We start from the raw sequence: 24,254 nt of genomic DNA, 5'->3' as shown, positions 1-24,254 counted from the left end.
GACAAAAAAAAAACATTTCAAACAAAACATCAAAAAAATATAGGTACATATACATTCAAGTCTTAATAGAGGAAGGGGGGAGGGGGCAAAGTATTTTTCCAAGAGAAAGAGGAAGTCTGAGGTCCACCATTGGCAGATTTCTTATACACAGTTCGAACTGAATCGATTTATTTGTACCCAAGGCCGTTATTTACAGCCAGTCCCAAGCCCGGATAAACGAGGAGGGCTTTGCGGTGGTTTAGCAACCTGGAAAAATTAATGCTATAGAAACATTCAAAAAGAGCCAAAGACGGAACCTGTCCAACATTCACACGACGATACAACCCCAATGGAAAGATGTTTTGGCGGCGGTGCACATACGGGACGACTGACGGCTCTTCGTGGATACCCAGGGTGCCTCGTGTGGCACAGAAGGATCTAAGGTCTAAGGTAAGGCTGTATCTAGGAGGGGGGGGAATAGTAAAAACCATAACAAAAATGCATATAGACAAATTTTGATGCGGTTTATAAAAAAATTGTAACCCCCCCCCAAACAAAAACCATGGCTACGGAATTATTTGTACTCCACACAATAAATAACGATGGAAAATAATATGAAAAAAGAAGCACAAAAAAGTATTAAAACAAAAAAGGATAATATGAAAAACAAGGATAACATGGATTTGACTCTATGCTTTTTCGCCATCCTTCGAGGGTTAAATGAAATTAAAATTGTTCCAAGTGAGGCGGGAAGAGGTATGGGAAAGGATTTAAAGGAGTTTGGAATTTATATGAGGGGGTAAAGGATGAAGCTTAGAATAGACTAGGGTAGTGGAGGAGCATACGACCTACGTTGGCCTAAGGTGGCTTGGTGTTGCAATGCGTTATTAGTAGAAACTGTATAAACATGAAGGTCTGCAAAAATTCTGTAAAATATTTATCAATATGCAAATATGATAAAGTAGATAATTAATAATTAATGTTGCACGGCTTACATTCATTTAAAGTTTGAAATGATAAATGCAATGATGGATCCTCAAGAGGAAAAATAGGAACATTTAAATTTACCCTTTTCCGTAAATACTGATAAAAAGAAAACCTAGTTCGGCCTATAGACATAAAAAAAAATGAAGAAACAAAAATATGGGTTAAAAAAAGCGATTGATTAAACGAACAGAAAAGCAGCGTGGCTTAGCTTTGAAAAATATGCCTCAATTTGTTTTTCGATACTAGCATGGTTTCACAAACAGACGACCCGTTATACACAAAAAAAACTCGTTACACAAAACCCGTCATAAATGGTCGTTCATTAAGTCGTTCATGAATGATCAGAAGCCCATCTAGATTGATAACAATGACTGCCATATACGAGGTTGCAAAACATCCCACAATTTGATGGTTTATAGTTAGTTAATGGTGACATTTGTGTCATGTAGTAAATGGCGTAATACTGATTCATACCCTCTCATGTGAAATGATGTCGTCATTGCGTCACAAATGTCATAGAGTTAATGATGTTATTTTAGTAAGAAATTTAGTCAAATTGCCTTCTAAAAAAACTTTCTATCATTTCCCTTATAATTTTTTTCTGTATTTTTCCTTACTATTAAAAAACTGTTTTCACAAAATAAGTTTTTCAAAGAAAAGTAAAGAACTCCACTAAACAAAAAATGAGCAAAAATAAAATCAAATAATCTACCAAGCGTGAAACTACCACAAATCAGGATCGGTAAATAAATGAAACCCAAAACGAACAGAAATTACCATAATTAACCGAGTCAAGCTCAAAAGGAGCAGAAATTAACATAATTTGGGCGCAAAACCCCTGTGCGTTTTCAAGGCCAGAACAAAATTTGCACTTTACTGAAAAAATACAAATGAATGTGGATTGACGGTTTAATATACATATACAGATATTCAGTAATCAAAATGTTAATATTATTTGATTTATTAAAGTTATAAAAGTAAAAACATTTATATTTTTTCAGTTATTTATTCGGTTATTTATTGTAATTTCTGCTTGTAATATCTTGATATTGTAAAAATCACGCTGTATATTGAAAACTTACCCTGTAATCACATTTGCAACCAAAAAAGTACTTATACAATACTACTTATTTAAATAAACGAAATAAAAGCGATCCCCCTGTTTGTAGTAACAGCCATTGCGGCCCCGAAAATTGACATTGCCCAAGGCCCCAAAAGATACAACCCTGTGACTGTTTATGAATATACACAGTTAAGTGGTCTGCCAGCAAAAACCAAAAAAAGATCAAAAGGTGGACTGCAGCCTTTTTGCTTCTGGGACATTCAATTTCCAAAGAGAAAGGGAAGCAAAATACCAACCTATAATGCACTTGACATAATTGTTGACCTCAGTTTGTAGCTTTTTGGCCAACATATGCTGCTTCGTAAAATTTTGCACATGATCATCGAATATTTCGTCTGCTGTTCGATCAACCTTGCCCACTTTTTGCAGGATCTAGAAAATAGTTCAGAGCATGATATCGTTGTTAGTTACAAGGGCTGCTGCAGGAGTTACAACACTCATATATTTACAAATCAATCCAAACAATCAAATGATTTTCACTGTCCTTAGTACTTCAAGAGTTTTGGTGGTATATATCTTGTTCTATTTCAATATCACAATATTAATTCAACCCTTTATTATAACTTTTATTTTATGACAAGACTATACGAACTATTTCAATTAAGTTTTATCTTGAAGGAAGCTAAGAAAATAAACTTGGTTTTCCATTAATGAAAAAAATAATTTTGTAAGTTTTTGAATGAAGTCATGTCAAATTTCATTTCAAGCCGCAGCAAGCACTGCAACTGTGCTGCGGCTTCATAGATGGTACGACAATTTTATCGAACCATCGATCTTCAGAGGCATTCTAATTGGCCCACTGCCCAAATGTTTTGACTAGTGACGGTTATGACTGTAAATATAGAATATCAGTGATAACTTTCTTTTAGCCAAGGGTTCACTCCATTTCTGCCATCCATAGTTTAAGCTATACGTGGCGCATTTTGCCACGCTTGGCACGCGCTACTTGTTGTCAGTGATTTCTGAAAGTCGACAATCCCCCATTTTAAGCCCAAGTTTCAAGTGCAAGGTGGTTGTGGCTTGGATGCTTTCTGTACAACCTTTCCTAATTGAAAGGAGCCTTATTTAGTCTCCCTAATAAATTCCTTGGACAGATCATGATGCATCTAGCAAGTTATCTTTTCGTAGCATATACCACTTCCTTTTGGGTCACGCCTTAATCAATCAATGACAATTCTTGTAATTCATTTCACATATATCACGAATCGTACCATGCTTATTCTAAGTTCCAGAACAAAACAGCTTTAGCGAGTCACATTCTCTGAACAAATAAAGACTTTATTTCATACTAATCATTTTCATCCTCTATTTCTTCTTCTTCTTCTTCGGATTATAATAAAGACGCTTTCGCATAATATCATCATCGGGATCAAATTCTGAGCCCTGCAGTATGGTGCTGCATATGAGTTCGAATTCTGGGTCCCCTATTAGGCTACTAAGCTGAGATTAAACCCACCGCCCACTACAGTCTACAGAACTAACTACTCTAATGTTTCGTTCTTCTTTCTATCGAAATAAGTCACTTGATGCATTCTGCAATTTCAAATATTCTACTTTCGAACACTAGAAATTTAGAAAAAGTTCAAAACACAGAACTTAAACACATTGGCAAAAAAAAAAAAATAAATAAATAAACAAACAAAAAACATGTTACAGAAATATTTACCAAGAATTGAAAAAAAAACGATGTTCACGAAACTCTTAACAAGCACTTAATAAACATGTCTCGTCAATTACATATATATACATATATATATATATATATATATATATATATATATATATATATATATATATATATATATATATATATATATATATATATATATATATATATATATATATATATATATATATATATATATATATATATATATATATATATATATATATATATATATATATATAATTAATTTATAATTTATACATAATATAAGTAATAAATATAACTAATTAGATATAATTTTAAATATGTAATATAAATATAACATATATATATAATTACATATAGTATAATGTAAATATAAGATCATGTCAAAACATACATGTGTTTCATCATCTTGTACACTTTTTGTGATGCAGTTCTTGGCAAAAATTGCATTTTATTCTAACATTATCTTTTGTTACTTGCGGAAGTAACTAAATATATCAATTTCCTTTTAAATGGGCAATTCAATATCTCTTTATTGGGTTTCAGTGCCCCACTAGGAAATAAACAAAGAAACGGGGGACATCACTGCTTCCCATACAATTCGATGCAAAAGCGATCTTTTCTATAGACGGGGGACTGTAATTCACCTATGTGAAGTTTTCAGATATTATGCAGTTTACATTTCGATCCGAGACCTTTTTCGTGGGGTTAAAGGCTATTCTTCGAAATCTCCATAAATTTTGTTCTCGCAAAAAAAAAAAAAAAAAAAAAAAAAAAAAAAAAAAAAAATCTGCCATTGAGATTAATAAAATCGACAGTTACCATTCCTCAATCAGCTTTAAATGACAATTATTCTCAACTAGGAAGTCTTTTTTTCAAATGATATTTTCGAATTTTGGTTACTATGGGCTAGAGCTAGTTCTTTACTAGGTTGCATATGGTGCTGCAACATTCTTGGCACATATATTACTTCCCTCTACTGAAATATGAAGAAGAAAAAACTAATAGTTTGGTTGAGGCCTCCGCTCCAACATCCTTAGTGCACACGAGTAAATAAAGAGAAAAAAATATGCACGGATAAGAGTCCTAAGAACAAAAAATAACAAAGCAAACCTAAAAAAATACTACTAAATTAAAAACAAAGCAACAAACATTAAATGGATATTCAAACTTGGGAAGTTATCTCGTAAAAAGCTTTTTTGAACACTAATTGCTGACCAGGTATGGTATAGTATCCCAAGATCGCAGTCCGGATTTTGTTCAAAGGGGAGTGTTTTTTTTGGGGGGGGGGTGGGGGGGGGGTGGAGGGGTGAAAAAATTAAAAAAACATCAAAAATTTATTTATATACATTTTTGTTACGTCTTTACGAGTCAGACGAAAATATGGGGGGGGGCAAACTCCTTAGCCCCACCCCACTGTATACGGCCTTGACCATACCATACCAATATTTAGTTACCTCCCGCCGTTGCTTGGAGAGAACCTATTTAAATTTAGTGGCATGTTTTTGAGTCGTGTTGTTTATTTAGTCCGTAGCGCTTTTATTCCCATATTATTTTTTCTTAATTCACTTTTTGAGCACCAAGGGTGTTCAAGCGGAGGTCTCGACCTAAGTATCTACATATTTATCCTGCCTCTTTCTATTGGCCCAAAATATCGTTTTTCTTCTTCAAAGTTTTTTTCATTTTGCCATACATAGCCCGTGTGGTCTTAGAAATTAGTTCAGTCAATAGTAATATTGAAAGTGAAACACTATACACATCAATGGGGAAGGTAGGGGTGCGAAATTGCCCAAATACTGTTTTTAGGCCTAAACTTGGAACGATCCTAAGAGGGCTATTTAACCCACCCCTGTGTGCAGGTTTGAGCCCAGAATTTTATTTTGGATGATGTCCAATCAATTCAATGGTTAATTGTTCGATTCATTTTAAAATTCAACAACACAATTAGAAAACCAAATACTAGCCCGGTAATTAATCAGAATTTTGGGATTGAACCAAGCGGATGACATATACTTCAAGAGACGTCAAAGAAAACAGTATGAGTGGAAAGTGCTCATGAGTTACATGTATACGAAAGCGATAACGGCAAGGTCAATTGTCATAAGTAAATTTAAATCTGAGTCATTATTTCTAACAAGAATTTGCAGTCTTTCTAATTCCAAGAACAACTTCCTTGAGGACGTGTGCCAACATAGATACAAAATGTTAAGATTACAGGAGTTCAATGGGATTTGAAGCAAGCGCTTGCGGTTTAGCCCCCTACACATAAAAAAGACTTTTAATATTATTTCCTGATTTAGTAACAAACAAGGCAGCTCTCAGCTGCACGCTGTGTATGTTTTCCAGGTTCACTCGAACGGAACACATTTAAATTTAGTCAAATCAAATTATATAAATCATTCGAAAACCAAATTAAGTTCATTTTAAATAACCTATGGTTCTATGCCGAAATTGCCAAAATTCTCCAAAACAACAATTTCTCCAATTCTCTAATGAAATATTTTCATTTAAATTGATACAGGGGGGGGCTTCCTAACCCTCAAAGTGTGCTTAACAAGACCTTTTAAAAAAGAGTTTACACTAGCTCTTTAAAGATGTTTTCGTCGAAACTATCTACTTTTGTCAGTGGCGTCAATTCGGGAAAATTTAGAGGGCGTGAGGGTGGTGGTGTTGGTAGATTTGTTGTTCTTCTCAATTATTCAAAGGAAAAAAAATTTCAATGAACTCACCCCCCCCAAAGGTATCTGAAAATCCGACGGGGGAGGGCAAAAAGTCTGTGGAGGAGCATATATACCCCCCCCCCCAGTGGACGCAACTGCCAACTACAAATACACTAGCAACTCAATGCAGCAGAAGTCCACCTGAGGTCAACAAAGCTGCACACGCACCATTTCCACCCCAACCTGCTCAAAGATTCGCTTCTTACTCCTCCCCCATGTTCCCCCTTACCCCTCTTTCTTATAACCCATTCCCACCCCCAAAACATTAGGAACAGCCTGCTCTTCGTTTGACTCCAGATAGGTGGCCAAAAAGCACAATCATCGGTAATCTGTCATCCCTCATCCGTAAAATGGGACCGCAAAATTATTAGGAAGCTTTTAAGATGTAAAAAACACTATATTCAAGCCAAAAAACCACACGCTGTTTATCGCACTTTAAACGTAGTTTAAAGTCTATGAAATTAGGTCTTTGAGGATGGCAACCCCTCCACAACCACCAGGAAAAGGGTAACAACAGGAAATACAAACTGTTGAATTATAAAATGTGAGTAGACACGTAAAGAAGGAGAAGACCCCCAGTAAGGTCCCTCCAAGTACCCTCTCTTGCAGTCTTTTTTTTTCCATAAAGACACGTTAAAGCTAAAATATACATAAAAAAATGTGCCTGATCAATAAACTTTAAAAAATATCACCAATCTTAAAATTTTGTCTGTGTGACCCCGCATTCATCAACAGGAAATTGGCCCATCGACCAATAACAAACTAATAGAACAGAAGATAAATGAAGATAAAAAATTATAAAAGAAAAGAAAATGCAATTATAGATGGAAGGTTTTAGATAACATTGAAAATGAGTAACATTATGTTTTGAATAGGAATGACTAAGAATAGGAGAAAGTAAGGGACTTCGACATTTAGTCAATTATTTAGTCAATCGAAATTAACCATTTAGTCACTTATTTAGTCAATATAAATTAACCAATCGATGCTAAATAATTATTTAGTCAATCGAAATTAACCATTAAATCACTTATTTAGTCAATCTAAATTAACCAATCGATGCTAAATAATTATTTAGTCAATCGAAATTAACCTTTTAGTTAATTAGTTAGTCAATCTAAATTAACCAATCGATGCTAAATGATTATTTAGTTAATCGAAATTAACCAATCGATGCTAAATAATTATTTAGTCAATCGAAATCAACCATTTAGTTAATTATTTAGTCAATCTAAATTAACCAATCGATGCTAAATGACTGTTTAGTCAATCGAAATTAACCATTTAGTCAATTATTTAGTCAATCTAAATTAACCAATCGATGCAGCAGAGCGAACGGCGATAAATGACGCAAAACACAAAGCCTGTTTTTCGCAGTCATTTTGATTTCGGACCTCCCCTATATCCAAAGGAACTCAAGAAATTTAAAACTACCCCGTAAAAAGAATAAGTGAAAAAATAATTTACAGTTTGGATATACTTCGTGTCAATTACAAGATAAATTGCCATAATCAAAATTTCATCTGAGACAGTATTTCTAATTACAAGAAAACTTCTTAGACTACGCTTCACAACACATATCAAGAGGAATACCACATAGCGGCAACTGAACCGCTTATCAAACAGTTCGTGGTAACAAACTAGTAAGGAGCGACCCGGCTCAATGGTAACCGAAACTCTAAAAAATGGAATTTTGATACCAATAGATGCATCAAAAGAATCAGATTTTAATTCTGATTTCAAATATATAAGTTTCATCAAGTTTAATCTTACCCATCAAAAGTTACGCACCTGAGAAAATTTGGCTGCTTTTCGAAAAAAGGGGGAAAGACCCTCTAAAAGTTATAGAACCTTAATGAAAATCACACAATCATATTCAGCGTATCAGAGAACCCTACTGTAGAGGTTTCAAGCTCCTATCTACAAAAATGTGGAATTTTCCATTTTTTGCCAGAAGAAAGGTCAGGGATGCGTTTTTATTTTTTTTATTTTTTTTTATTTTCCCCAGGGGTAATCGTATTGAACCAGCGGTCCTAGAATATCGTAGGAGGGCTTATTGGAACGAAAATTAAAAGTTCTATTGCCCTTTTTAAGTGACCAAAAAAATGGAGGGCAACTAGGCCCCCTCCCACGCTCACTTTTTTCCCAGTACCCCAATTGAAATTTTGAGATGGCCATTTTGTTCAACATGGTCAAAAATATTATAACTATGTCTTTTACGTTGACTTAATCCCTCGAAGCCCCCAGGGGGGGGGGGCTGAAAGTTATGAACTTTACCCAATGTTAACATATAGTATTGGTTATTGGGACCCGGCTCAATGGTAACCGAAACTCTAGAAAACGGTATTTTGATACAAATAGAAAAATAAAAAGAATCGAATTTTAATGCTGATTTCAAATATATATGTTTCATCATTTAATCATACCTATCAAAAGTTACTCGCCTGAGAAAATTTGGTTGATGTTTAAAAAAAAGGGGAAAGACCCCCTAAAAGTTATAAAACCTTGATGAAAATCATACCGTCATATTCTGCGTATCAGAGAACCCTACTGTAGAGGTTTCAAGCTCCTATCTACAAAAATGTGGAATTTTACATTTTTTGCAAGAAGAAAGATCACGGGTGCGTGTTTATTTTTTTTTCCCCCAGGGGTGATCGTATCGACCCAGTGGTCCTAGAATATCCTGGGAGGGCTCATTGGAATGAAAATTAAAAGTTCTAGTGCCCTTTTTAAGTGACCAAAAAAATGGAGGGCAACTAGGCCCCCTCCCACGCTCATTTTTTCCCAAAGTCACCTGATCAAAATTTTGAGATAGCCATTTTGTTCAGCATGTTCGAAAATATTATAAGTATGTCTTTTAGGACGACTTAATCCCCCGAAGTTCCCGGGAGGAGGGCTGAAAGTTATGAACTTTACCCAATGTTAACATATAGTATTGGTTATTGGAAGTATACAGTGCAGACGTTTTCTGGGGAGATTTTTCCTGGTAGAGGTGGGGGGTCGGGGGATATGTGAGAGGATCTGTCCATGGAGGAAGTTCTCATGGTGAAAGGATCATTGCCATGAAGGGGACGCCGGACTTCCCAGCATTATTTAAAAAAAAAGATCGGAAGTTAAATATAAAAAACAAGTTTTTCAACTGCAACAGCAGCAACATCAAAACTTTAAATGAACAGAAAATATTACATATATGATAGGGTTCACCCCCTAGTCAATACCTCACTCTTTAAGCCAGAGAGTTTTTAGTACTTTCATAAGAGCTATTTATTCTAATTAACGGCATTTGTTGATTAAGCGGTCAGTTTTAAAGAATTGGAACAAAATTCGAATTTTGGCGTAAAGAGCGAGGTATTGACTAAGGTGCGAATCCCCTAATATACTTATTAAAAACTTATGAACATAGAAGTTTGTTACGTAAATTAATTCGTAAGTTACGTATATTTATTACTAATAAAAATGTTCGTAAATAAAATGAAACAAGTTTCGAGAAAGTTATTTAACCAAATAAAAGTAAATTAATATGAAAATTTTGTTTTAATTATTCATGTACTGTGAGCCAAGATCAAAACCTGCATTTATTCAAAAACGTTCAAAAATTAGATAAAAAAAACAAGTTTTTTTAACTGAAAGTAAGGAGCGACATTAAAACTTAAAACGAACAGAAATTATTACGTATATGAAAGGGGCTGTCCCCTCCTCAACGCCTTGCTCTTTACGCTAGAGTTTGACTTTCTCACAAATCTATTTTTTTAAACAATAAAGAACTTTAGCGTAAAGAGCAAGGCGTTGAGGCGGGGAGAGCTCCTTTCATATACGGAATAATTTCTGTTCGTTTTAAGTTTTAATGTCGCTCCTTACTTTCAGTTAAAAAAAACTTGTTTTTTTTATTTAATCATTTTTAAGACGATAGTCTAATAAAAATAATTGTCACCAAGACCCATCATTGGCAATTGTACATTTTCATAGAAAAGGTATTCGGACTAATGTACAAGTAATTAATAATGAAAACCGGTAGCATAAAGCTGTGAAGGGGCGAATCTCAAGTATTTTTATTGGGGGCAAGAGGGGTCCATATCCGGATAGTCAAGGGGCATGGGATATATAATATTTTTGTCTCCACATTATTGGGGCGTAACTGCACCCCCCCCCCCCCCAAATGACGCCCCTGAAGTTGTGTAAGATGTTGTTAAGGCTGTGATGTTGACGGCGATTTTGCTATTATTCGATATTCACCTTTATTCATCGAACGAACTGTATTCTTGAAATTTGATTTTCAACTTCTTTGTTTTTTTAAATTGGAAAATACGGTGAAAACAGGCAATAAACTGTAAAAATTGGAAAACCTTCCAATGTTTTTAAGCAAGTTTAGATCGTTATATAAGAAGAACTTTAGTAATATCATAGCTCCCGTACGTGAATGCATCGATATGAAATTGTTAAAACCAGTAATATAAGTAACTTGTCCTTTCGATGACAAATATAGCTGTAAATCATGTTTCATAGGGAACACAAGCCTTAAAAGTTTAATCAAGTTTTCCTATTCGCGTACTCCCAAGGGTACAAGAAGAATGTAGTGGAGGCACGTTGTTCGGAGTTTGGCGGGGATATACCCTTCACCGTCCAAGGAACAGACTATGGAGCGTTGAACCGTATTTGAGACTAAACTTTACAATCGCAAAACCAAATTATGACGATCGGAAAAATAAGGAGAGGTAATTTCGTCCTTCGCATTGACTTAGTTAAATGTTATTTATAATGCAATTTTTGTCTTTTACTTTATTATGAATAGTTCTATTTCTTATTTTTTATTATTTCCTGTATGTACCAAAAAAAGTTAAAAACAAGTCCAAGAAAAAAATCGCAAAAAATACCTTTCCGCTTGCTGACCAATGGTCTGCGCAGCGCAAGTACCGATCTCCTGAATCTCTGCCTTCGGCCGGGAGTGCAACGTGTGGTTGAGGGCAAACCATCTGATGCATCCCGTTTCTTCCCCCAGATTTCTTCATGTACCCATTTAAACCTAGGTCGACTCTGCCAGAGTTTACAGAGTAACACCCATGAATCCCGTTCAGAACCAAATAACCACCGTCACATGGATTCCAGCTCCTGTCATCACGGACAAAGGATTTCAAGTCTAGCGCGCTAACCACTCGGCTAGGATGGCTCACTTAAAACCTCGAAGAAGGCTGTCAGTCACAAAGGGGAAAATTTTATTATATATATAATAAAAAAGGTGGAAATTATATATATAATATATCATATATATCATATATATATATATATATATATATATATATATATATATATATATATATATATATATATATATATATATATATATTACTGTATTGGAACACTGAATTGATAGTATGACCAATTAAAAAGAGACTAAGCTCATATACAGACACAAGGGAAAGGGGAGGGGAAGTAGGACTTGCCCTCCCCCTCATGAAATCTGAATATTTATAAAAATTTGTCAGATATTTTAAATAAGCTCGCCTTTTTATTTGCCCTCCTCCCCCTTTGAATGTATTCCATCGTACCTGCCGGAGTGGGAAAATAGACCTAAATTTACTTTTCATAAGGTTTCAGTTTACGTGTGATGTGTCATGAAAGTGTTTTTTCGTTTGAACATCTAGGGTTTTATACTTTACCATGTATTTATTTTTTGTTTGCAATATTTGACCATTTCATGTCCTTGGATAACCAATAGAAGAATCTTCTCTTCATTTTGAAGGCATACTCTTGTGTTTCCTTTTTTTCTTCTTTTCTTTTTTTCTTTCTAGAGTTTGATCTTAGGTAAGGTTTGAGAGACCTGGCTTTGTCGTAAAAAAAAAGAAAGTAATCCGAAGTAGAACATTTAAAGACAATGACATTTCTCATGTTAGGCACCGGTTTTTGCTCTATAACGGTTGGCAACCCTGCCTAAAGAGTTCGAGTAAGGCAGTTTCCGCGGGTTACAAATTTTCAGAAATCACGAGCACCAGGTGGCGTCTGCCAAGCGTGGCGGAACTGTGCGGCACGCGTGATACTCCGAGGTTTACACCACATGGCGGAAAATAGGTGACCCTTCGATAGTTCCCACAATTCCAAATTCTTTTGAGGAGTGCCACTATTTTGTCTTGGATAAGAGTATGTCGTCATTGGCCGCTGTGAAGTATCGTCGCTTCTGTAGAATTCCGTCTGATGGGTTGGCTAGCTTTCCCCATAGCTGGAATTGGATCGAGTATTCAGTTACTGCCGGAATACCTATCGGAAGTACGCTTGTGCCTTTTTGGTTTCAACTTTGTGAATGATGTTGGTCAAATCCCCAATTGGATCACAAATCACTCAATCACCAATAATGCTTAGACTCTTATTAAGGTCATTCGATACTTTAAAATCATTTTGTGAGCCTCAGCGTCGGATGACCGTCTCAAAGACAAAGGTTGGATTAGCAAATTCTTCCTGGGGATTTGCCACCATCAAGGGGTATTGAAATTCTGTGGTTTGACTGTGAAATTTTATTGAAAAGACAATGAAATGCTACGTCTCCTGTGTTCGCAAGGTTTTCAATGAAAGCGGTTAGCACTATTAAGAGCTGGAGGTATGCTAAAACATTTTTAGGGGTTGTCCCTTCATGAACTTTAAAAAGGAAATTCTGCTCCGTTTCATCGAAGAAATCACACTTTCTAACTATGTAAGTTTCTCTAAAACTGAATACCTTTATCTCCGGTATAAAACGGGGGAAGTTAAATACTTTTCCTAAAATTTCTGGGAAAGTAGCTGTCGCGTTTATTTTTCGTCGTTAATTTGAATCTCTTATCCAAGCTCTACAAGCTATGGCAAGACCGCCTAATTAATTTTAAATAGTTAGGCCAGTACAAACTAAGGAGCTTGTAACTGATGATGTAGAATTAAAATGCCGCCTAAATCAACTGAAAGATGACCTTTTGGGGGTTACTTGAGCCAGGGGCTAGTTGCTTTTTCAATTAAAAAAAAACAATAATGTTTATCTAGACCATGAAAACCTTTAGTACCAAAAATTTAATTTTTCTTGTAAATTTAACTCCAAACAGAATAAGTGGTTTGGACTAATTTCCCCATTTTGTCAGGTCAGAATAGTTTTGCCATACAACAATAAATAGTTTCAAATGTTGTATAATATACAGTGAATAATTAGTAGAAACTCACTGAAATCGATTTTAGGTTTTACTTAAAATTGACCCTTTGTCACGTGCATTAAATGAAATAGCAGAAAAAACACCATACTGAGATAATCCAACTATGACTGAGCACATAGTGTTAAGTGGCGCTCAGATGCATGTCTAGTTAGACTTGCAAGTTTAGTCACGTGTCTGTCCAGACACCATTATCCAAAAAGTTTCCGTTCACATGTAAAATGCGGTGTCGGGCCGCAGCCTTGTAATTAAGCATCCGGTACTTGACTTAGGGACTCATTGTCTACGATTTTAAATTTTACCAATCAGAAAACCACTTTTGTGCTATATTTATCATCTGCGCTTAAGAGTGCCGTCCTCGTGATTGGTTGGGGAACATCCATGCCTAAGAAAGTGCAGGGCCAGACATACATACCTAGGCATGAATATACTGCTGGAAAAGCTGCAACTGTTTGCAGCTAAGCATCCAGTTCGTGCGTCTAGAATTCTGTTTCTATGATTGGAACTCTTTATCGCCAATCAGGAAGCACTACATTTATCAATTGCACTTAAGAGTGGTGTTTACATGTCTATCCGGAGGCACTTCCATATCTAAGCACGTTCAGGATCAGACATGCATATCTAGGCATGAACGTACCGCTGGACTAGCTGCAACTAGTTGCAGCTAAGAATCCAGTTTCTGAGTCTAGAATTCTGTTTTCAAGTTTAAAAATCTATTTTACCAATCAGGAAGCTACTTGTGCACTACATTTGTCATCTGCTCTTAAGAGTGGTACTCACATGCCTGTCTGGTGGAACGTTCATGCTTAAGCAAGTGCAGGGCCATACATGCACATCTGGGACGAACGTATCTGGGCATGAACGTACTGCTGGACTAGCTACAGCTAAGCGTCCAGTTCCTGAGTATAGAATTCTAGTTCTAGGATTGGAACTCTGTTTTACCGATTAGGAAGCCACTTTTGCTCTACATTTATCATCTGTTCCTCAGAATGGCGTTCACATGTCTGTCTGGTGGAACTTCCATGTCTATGCAAGTGCATGGCTAGACGTGCATATCTAAGTATTGAAGTCTTCCAGCGGGTGAACACGGCTTTTGGGTTCATTCAGCTTCTTTAAACTTTTACTTGGGATATTTTGGGTCTTTATATAGTAGGAAGAAGTGAAAGTTGGTTTTCGATGAATAGTTGAAGATGTTGCTCATTAATTCCGTAGAAATTTTCCCTAGATTCTTTTTTGTGAGGTCACTAGTGTCTAATTGACGTTTACTATGGTATTGTGTACTATCCACTAAATATATATATATCCACAATATATATACAATATATATATATATTATATATATATATATATATATAATATATATATATAATATATATATATATAATATATATATATATATATATTATATTATATATATATATGCACTTTCTTAGGCATGGATGGCCCTGCACTTTCTTAGGCATGGATGTTCCCCAACCAATCACGAGGACGGCACTCTTAAGCGCAGATGATAAATATAGCACAAAAGTGGTTTTCTGATTGGTAAAATTTAAAATCGTAGACAATGAGTCCCTAAGTCAAGTACCGGATGCTTAATTACAAGGCTGCGGCCCGACACCGCATTTTACATGTGAACGGAAACTTTTTGGATAATGGTGTCTGGACAGACACGTGACTAAACTTGCAAGTCTAACTAGACATGCATCTGAGCGCCACTTAACACTATGTGCTCAGTCATAGTTGGATTATCTCCGTATGGTGTTTTTTCTGCTATTTCATTTAATGCACGTGACAAAGGGTCAATTTTAAGTAAAACCTAAAATCGATTTCAGTGAGTTTCTACTAATTATTCACTGTATATTATACAACATTTTAAACTATTTATTGTTGTATGGCAAAACTATTCTGACCTGACAAAATGGGGAAATTAGTCCAAACCACTTATTCTGTTTGGAGTTAAATTTACAAGAAAAATTAAATTTTTGGTACTAAAGGTTTTCATGGTCTAGATAAACATTATTGTTTTTTTTTTTAATTGAAAAAGCAACTAGCCCCTGGCTCAAGTAACCCCCAAAAGGTCATCTTTCAGTTGATTTAGGCGGCATTTTAATTCTACATCATCAGTTACAAGCTCCTTAGTTTGTACTGGCCTAACTATTTAAAATTAATTAGGCGGTCTTGCCATAGCTTGTAGAGCTTGGATAAGAGATTCAAATTAACGACGAAAAATAAACGCGACAGCTACTTTCCCAGAAATTTTAGGAAAAGTATTTAACTTCCCCCGTTTTATACCGGAGATAAAGGTATTCAGTTTTAGAGAAACTTACATAGTTAGAAAGTGTGATTTCTTCGATGAAACGGAGCAGAATTTCCTTTTTAAAGTTCATGAAGGGACAACCCCTAAAAATGTTTTAGCATACCTCCAGCTCTTAATAGTGCTAACCGCTTTCATTGAAAACCTTGCGAACACAGGAGACGTAGCATTTCATTGTCTTTTCAATAAAATTTCACAGTCAAACCACAGAATTTCAATACCCTTGATGGTGGCAAATCCCCAGGAAGAATTTGCTAATCCAACCTTTGTCTTTGAGACGGTCATCCGACGCTGAGGCTCACAAAATGATTTTAAAGTATCGAATGACCTTAATAAGAGTCTAAGCATTATTGGTGATTGAGTGATTTGTGATCCAATTGGTGATTTGACCAACATCATTCACAAAGTTGAAACCAAAAAGGCACAAGCGTACTTCCGATAGGTATTCCGGCAGTAACTGAATACTCGATCCAATTCCAGCTATGGGGAAAGCTAGCCAACCCATCAGACGTAATTCTACAGAAGCGACGATACTTCACAGCGGCCAATGACGACATACTCTTATCCAAGACAAAATAGTGGCACTCCTCAAAAGAATTTGGAATTGTGGGAACTATCGAAGGGTCACCTATTTTCCGCCATGTGGTGTAAACCTCGGAGTATCACGCGTGCCGCACAGTTCCGCCACGCTTGGCAGACGCCACCTGGTGCTCGTGATTTCTGAAAATTTGTAACCCGCGGAAACTGCCTTACTCGAACTCTTTAGGCAGGGTTGCCAACCGTTATAGAGCAAAAACCGGTGCCTAACATGAGAAATGTCATTGTCTTTAAATGTTCTACTTCGGATTACTTTCTTTTTTTTTACGACAAAGCCAGGTCTCTCAAACCTTACCTAAGATCAAACTCTAGAAAGAAAAAAGAAAAGAAGAAAAAAAGGAAACACAAGAGTATGCCTTCAAAATGAAGAGAAGATTCTTCTATAGGTTATCCAAGGACATGAAATGGTCAAATATTGCAAACAAAAAATAAATACATGGTAAAGTATAAAACCCTAGATGTTCAAACGAAAAAACACTTTCATGACACATCACACGTAAACTGAAACCTTATGAAAAGTAAATTTAGGTCTATTTTCCCACTCCGGCAGGTACGATGGAATACATTCAAAGGGGGAGGAGGGCAAATAAAAAAGGCGAGCTTATTTAAAATATCGGACAAATTTTTATAAATATTCAGATTTCATGAGGGGGAGGGCAAGTCCTACTTCCCCTCCCCTTTCCCTTGTGTCTGTATATGAGCTTAGTCTCTTTTTAATTGGTCATACTATCAATTCAGTGTTCCAATACAGTAAACCCAAGAGACTTTAAAAAGTTTCGATTCTTACAAATAGTACTTTATATTCTTTAAAGTCATCCATCGAGTGTTTCCACCATGTCAGATTTCTCCGACCTAATCGGATTTTTGGCAGGAATAAAATTTGGCACAAGATTTCAGGAAACTAATCGTATTTTCAGCCATAGACAGGAAAATTAGTCGGATTTTCAGCCCTAGGCAGGATTTCCACGGACATTACGTCCGTAGCCTAACATTATTGTTACATTTTATGTTCAAATTTCATGTTTGGATTCTGGTCCTAAAAACATTGTCTTTGAAAAATCAACAAATTGCTCACTTTTTGAGCAACGATTTCTGTTATTTGTTACAGATAAAATATATTTTTAATTTTAATAATTTCAGTAATATAAATTTATTTGTCTCCGTGAAAAAAATCCAACGATTTCTGAACTTGTCAAACTGTCAGTATGAACGTTCGTTCACTTCACTCAGCATTGAGTGAAGTACGAATAGAAGATAATATAGGAATAAAAATTGGGAGTGTAGGAATACCAAACAATATAATAATAGGGATAATAGTTAATATATAAAAATATATAATAAACTAGCAAATAATAAATATTACTGGAATAGCTAACAATATGGGAATAATAAATAAGGCGTATAGGATTAATAAATATAACAAGAATAACAAACAATAAACATCAACATATAATAAATAACAGATAATAGGGCCGTTTTTTAGCACCAAGATCTTACATATAAGATCTTTCATCTTTCTGCAAAGATTATCGTTTTTCAACTCATCGTTTTAAGAAGATCTTACAGCTTACCGATGTTAGCAAAAAGTGTGAAGAACACTATTTTTCTGCCATATAGAACAATGATGAGAGAACTTTGATGATATACTTATCATTGTTCTCAGACCACTGATCAGAGCAGAATGATGAAAGACATTTGCATAAAAACGACAAAAGATGTAAGATCTTAGTTCAAAGATTTCACTTTTAAGCGTTTTCTGACAAAAGACGTAAGATCTTAGCACATTGATGAGTGAAAAAACAGGCCTAATATATAATATAGGAATATACATTAATATAGGAATACCAAGTAATGAATAGAGGAATAATAATACATAATAAAATAATAATAATAGATAACATAGGAATAGATAAGATCTCCAATTTTGAACACACGCCTGGGCTAAGGTAGTGTCACTCTTGGCATATAACACAGTTCCGAAGGTCTATACTTGCCAAGGGAATTTGGCCGGTGAAAACAAGAAGACTACCGTTCTTAAAAATAGACTCAATGAAGACGGGACACTTCAGTTTATTCACTAAACTTTTCTTTAAATGAAAGACAGAATCTGTCAAATTAAAAGCAGTATTTAATTACTTAGACCTATTAAAAATGAGATTTTACTACCACAGAAGTTACGCTAATACCCATTTTATTGCATACCTCTGAATTTATAAAATTAGAATTAATGGAGTGAAATTATTGAAATCACATAAAACTATAGAATGAATTTAAGTAATTCACTAATACTAATTAATTTTTGAAAACAGCTGAAAAAAATACACTCACAAGCACTACAACTACTCAATGGAATGCAGTGAGTCCTCACTCAACTCACTGGAACACCAAGCCCCCTAAGCTCTTCTTCCAATCCACTGAAAGCTTCCCTATTCACCCCTTCCAGTAAAGATCCAATTCCTTTAAATTGTTCTTCATGGCATCTACCTATTCCAATCGGGGACGACCTCCTTTTTGTTTGACCCGAAATTGATGTCCATAAAGGAAAATCTTAGGCAAGCTGCGATCCTTCATCCGTAAAACGTGCCTAGCCAAATTAAGGGGGTTCGATACCATAAAGGATCACCCTATATCGTTAGGTCTAACATTTTTTAGTTGGTGTGGCCGAACTATTTAAAATTGATTGGGCCATTGATTGGGCGGTCTTGCCATAACTTGTAGAGCTTATATAAGGGATCCAAATAAACGGCAGGAAACTAAAAGCCGACATCTAATGTCCCTGAAATCTTTGAAAAACCTTGTAACTTCTCTTGTTTTGTGCTGGAGATAGATATATTTTGTTTTAGAGAAACTTATATCATTAGGAAGTGTAAATTTTGTTTTTTCGATCAAACGGAACAGAATTTTCTTTTTAAAATTCAAGAAAGGGTTGTCCTTAAAAACGTTCTAGTATACCAGCTAGGAAAATACCCAAAATCACCTTAAAAGAAATATAATTTGATCAATTTGACAGCTCTTCGAATTTCCTGTGGTGCAATCCGCTTCGATTATAAACTTTGCCGACAGAATTCCATTGTCTTCTCAATCAAACTTCATAATCAAATCACAAATTCTCAATAGGTTTCAATGATAACTAGTTCTCTGGAAAAATTCGCTAATAGACCCTTTTGCTTTTGAGAAAGTTAGCCGACGTTGAGTCTCATAAAATTATGTTTAATGTATCGTATCCTCTTAACCTTTCTTTCGTTACAGGCTCTGAATCTGGGATCGAACCACATTTTCGTACAGCTTATTGCTTGATATACGTTCAGTCAAATGTGAACATAACAATATCCTTAAGGACACCCTAGACGGTGAATCATTTTGACCTAAAGCTTCTCTCAATTGATTGATTATAGCTTGATTGAGCGTCTAGGAACTTTTTTGACGCTCGAATCAAGCGTTGGCGGTGGTTGATAGAATGTTAGAATGACTGAATCGGTTCTTGGACAGTCAATCATTTTTTAATCAATTAATTGACGGAAGCTTTTGATAAAAATGATTGACCGTCTAGGGTGTCCTTTAAGCTTAGTTCTGACAAAGCGCAAATATTGATATTTTGGTAGCGAAAATTGCTTCGTCGAGCCATAAAAAAGGCCTTCCGAAGCGAACGAAAATCGTTTCGACATGACGACTTGGTTGAAAAAAAATCATGTAGCAGGGTGATATTTTTAAGACAAAAGAGAATGGATGTCGAAATAATAATAACAAGCATTAGATCATATCCTGTATTTGATGATATACGCTGCAAAGAATACAAGAACCTGGGACACAAAGAAAATGCATGGAAGGAGGGGGAAAATACATTTGATGAATCAGATAAAAATGTGTTTGGTATTTGTACAATCTTTGAAATGAGTAGCCTAGCTCTTATTAAATAAAGAAAAGAATATCCCAAGCTATTTGCTGAAAATTCCCTGTTCCCTCTGTTTATATTAGTATATGTTGTAAGCTTACAAACACGGCCAATAGAATGTCCATAATATAATACAGATCCTTCAATTAAAGCTGAAAAAATTGATATAGAATGTTCATTCTTATATAAAAGATTCACAATTTTTTATACCGATGTATTTCTTAAACCAAATACATGTGGCTTGTATTTGATATTATAACTAATTAGATATATATAGCCTACTAATAAAAATCCCATTCATTGCGAACTGCCCAGTGATTTTCGTTTCACCCTCGAACTATTTTTTCACAAGCAATTTTTTTCGCGCTCTGTCAGAACTTAGCTTTTGACAATTCCTATGAAAAACCATAAAAAAGGTTGAATAAACCCCCCAGACTTTGTCAAGATACATCCATTCATGAGAGAGTCCGAACTTTTCAGACCTTATATTTTGTTTAAGGTGATGTGGTACTTTAAGGGATTACCCTATATCGTCCATTTTGAATTTTTTAAGCTGATGTGGCCAAACTATTTAAAATTGATTGGGTGGTCTTGCCATAACTTGTAGAACTTGGATAAGATATCCGAAAAAATGGCAGAAAACTAAAAAACGGCACCTATTTGGCCGGAAACCTTACAAAACTCTCTAACTTCTCCTGATTTATACCAGAGATAGAGATTTTCAGTATGAATGAAACTTACATCATCAGAAAGTGTGATTTTTTATTCAATTAAATGGAGCAACCTCTTCTCAATTCAGGAAAGGGCAACCTCTAAAAATGTTCTAGCATACCTGCTCAGAAAGCGCTAAAATTCAGCTGAAAGGAATTATCATTTGAGGAATTTGGTCACTTGGAGAGTTCCCTTTGGTGTCACACGCCTTGATTGACAAGCTCAGCGAGAAAAGGGATGTAAAATTTTCAGTCTTTTCAGTCAAACCACCAGCTCTAGACAGATCTCGATTATAATTAGTCCCTGGGAGAATTCACAAAGACACTCTGTGTCTTTGTGAATTTGTCTTTGTGACGGGCAGCCGACACTGAGGCAAGGTTGCATCCCGACACAAACAATCACTAATTTTTAGTGATTTTTTGGTAAATTTAGTGGTTCCTTTAGTAATCTAGTGATTTAATGATTTTATTTCTAGGCACTATGAAAAAATCGCTAGAAATAGTGATAAATCACTGGGGGTGGCAACCCTGCACTCAGGGGAATAGCTCCAGCGTTTTTATTGGGGGGGGGGGGGGGCAAGAGGGGGCCATATCTGGATAGTCAAGGGGCATGAGATATAAAATAGATTTGTCTCCCTTTTTTGGGGGGAGATCCCCCCCTCCAAAAAAAACGAGGCCCCTGCCTGCGCTGAGGCTCACAAAATGATTAAAGATTACTGCATCCTCGCAAGATAATTTGCTAAATGGGTTCTGCTCTTTTTTATTGTTTTTGTTTTCCTTAATTGAAATATGGTTGAAATTTTGTTCAAAATAATCGTAATATAACTGTAATTACTTGAAAATGGGTTCCTGAAATAAATAAATATGCTAATCTTATCTTTATTCTTTCAAATTTCTTTAATTTCATCCTCGAAATCTATCAACAATTTCATTTATTACAAAGGTTTAGCGGGCGTAATGAACAAATTGCAGTCGCTGTTACTATTAATTAAGGTCGCACTTTGACTGTAATGTCCTTGCAAAGTTTCCTAGTTGGACCTTTTCTGGAATTAAATAAAAAAAAACATGTTTTTTAAACTGAAAGTAAGGAGCGACATTAAAAATTAAAACGAACAAAGATTATTCTGTATATGACAGGGCTACCCGCTCCTCACCCCTTCGTTCCTTAGGCTAAAATATTTTATTTTTTTAAAAAATAAAGTTGTTAGACAGAGTCAAACTTAAGCGTAAAGAGCGAGGCGTTGAGGAGGGGACAGCCCCTTTCATATACGGAATAATTTCTGTTCGTTTTAAGTTTTAATGTCGCTCCTTACTTTCAGTTTAAAAAACTTGTTTTTTTTGTTTAATTTCTGATCGTTTTTTAGTTAATGCAGCTTTTATTTGTATAAAAATTTTACTTTTCTTTTGCTAAATGGATGTCTTTACAAATGAACTTACGTAACTAACTTCTATATTCGTATATTTTTCTTCTGGCAAAAAATTCAAAGTTGCAGATTTTTGCCTATATGAGCTAGAAAACAATGATATAGAGTTTTCTGAATGTCTCAACCTAGCGGTTTGATTTTCAATACACTTCTTTCGTTTGTAGAGCAGTTTTCCCCCCTGATTAAGAAATAGGGTAAATCTTCTCAGGCTCATAGACGTAGATGAGTAATACAATTTATATATTTAGGATCAGCATTATAAACCCATTCTTTTGATACATTTATTGACATCAAAATTTCGTTTTTAAAAGTTTCGATTACTATTGAGCCGTATCGCTTGTTTTTTTATTGTTTTTTTTATTACGTATATGTTATTACTTATATGAAGGGGTTCTCCCCTTAGTCAATACCACGCTCTTTTCGTTAAAAGTTAAAAAAAATTTTGATTCAGAAACCCCTGAATCACAAAGGCCGTTTAATTAGAATAGATAGCTCTTTTGAAAGCACTAAACAAAAACTGTAGCGTAAAGAGCGAGGTATTGACTTGGGGGAGAACCCCCTCACATACGTTATAATTTCTGTTCGTTTTAAGTTCTAATATTCCTTCTTACATTTCAGTTGAAAAAACTTTTTTTTTTTATTTAATTTCTGATCGTTTCTTAAATAATGCTTGGAAATCCGGCGCCCCCTTCCTAGAAATGTCCCTTAACCCAAAGAAACATCCTCCACGGAAATATTCTCCAGAGTAACCCCCTCCTCGAGCCCCCCCCCCTCCAGAAAAAATCCGTCCTGAAAATGGTTGTATACGTCCCAATACCCAATAAATAATGCTGGCAAGTCCGGCGCCCCCTTCATGGCAATTTCCCTTCCCCCATGAAAACTTCCTTCATGAACAGATCCTCCAACATAACCACCGACCCACCCTTCCCTCCCACTACCAGAAAAAAAACCTCCTGAAAACTTCTGTATACTTCCCAATAACCAGTACTATATGTTAACCTTGGGTAAAGTTCATAACTTTTAGCCCTCCCTCTGGAAACTTCGGGGGATTAAGTCATCTCAAAAGACATATTTATCATAGTTTCGACCATGCTGAACAAAATGGCTATCTCAAAATTTTGTTCGGGGGACTTTGGGATAAAAATAAGCGTGGGAGGGGGCCTAGTTGCCCTCCATTTTTTTTGGTCACTTAAAAAGGGCACTAGAACTTTTAATTTTCGTTCCAATGAGCCCTCCCACAATATTATAGGACCACTGGGTCGATACGATCACCCCTTGGGAAAAAAAAACAAAAAAAACAAACAAACAAACAAACAAACAAACAAATAAACACGCATCCGTGATCTTTCTTCTGGCAAAAAATGAAAAAATCCACATTTTTGTAGATAGGAGCTTGAAACCTCTACAGTAGGGTTCTCTGATACGCTGAATATGATGGTGTGATTTTCATTAAGGTTGTATAACTTTGAGGGGGTCTTTTCCCCTTTTTTGAAAATCAGCCAAATTTTCTCAGGCGCGTAACTTTTGATGGGTAGCACTAAACTTGATGAAAATTATATATTTGAAATTAGCATTGAAATCTGATTCTTTTGATATATCTATTGGTATCAATAACCCGTTTTCTAGAGTTTCGGTTACCATTGAGCCGGGTCGCTCCTTACTTACAGTTCGTTACCACGAACTGTTTGATTTATACT

General features: G+C 35.4%; 1 protein-coding gene across 1 annotated transcript in view; it reads right to left on the bottom strand.

The window, feature by feature from the left end:
• Amph (amphiphysin) overlaps positions 1–16,491 on the bottom strand; it is a 117,238-nt gene extending 100,747 nt beyond the window's left edge. Inside the window, exons 1-4 of the mRNA XM_089101213.1 lie at positions 16,368–16,491; positions 14,405–14,519; positions 11,332–11,566; positions 2,326–2,461 (exon numbers count right to left, since the gene is read on the bottom strand). Coding sequence (XP_088957339.1) covers positions 2,326–2,461; positions 11,332–11,566; positions 14,405–14,519; positions 16,368–16,491 — 610 coding nt within the window. The remainder of the gene's footprint in view (positions 1–2,325; positions 2,462–11,331; positions 11,567–14,404; positions 14,520–16,367) is intronic.
• Positions 16,492–24,254: the final 7,763 nt, after the last annotated feature.

This window comes from Artemia sp. Qi Xiang Cuo, chromosome 15 (genome assembly GCF_049724085.1).
Source record: "Artemia sp. Qi Xiang Cuo chromosome 15, ASM4972408v1, whole genome shotgun sequence".
In the NCBI taxonomy this organism is placed as follows: domain Eukaryota; kingdom Metazoa; phylum Arthropoda; class Branchiopoda; order Anostraca; family Artemiidae; genus Artemia; species Artemia sp. Qi Xiang Cuo.
The sequence above is the reverse complement of the archived record's forward strand: the minus strand, read 5'-3'. Positions and strand labels throughout refer to the sequence as shown.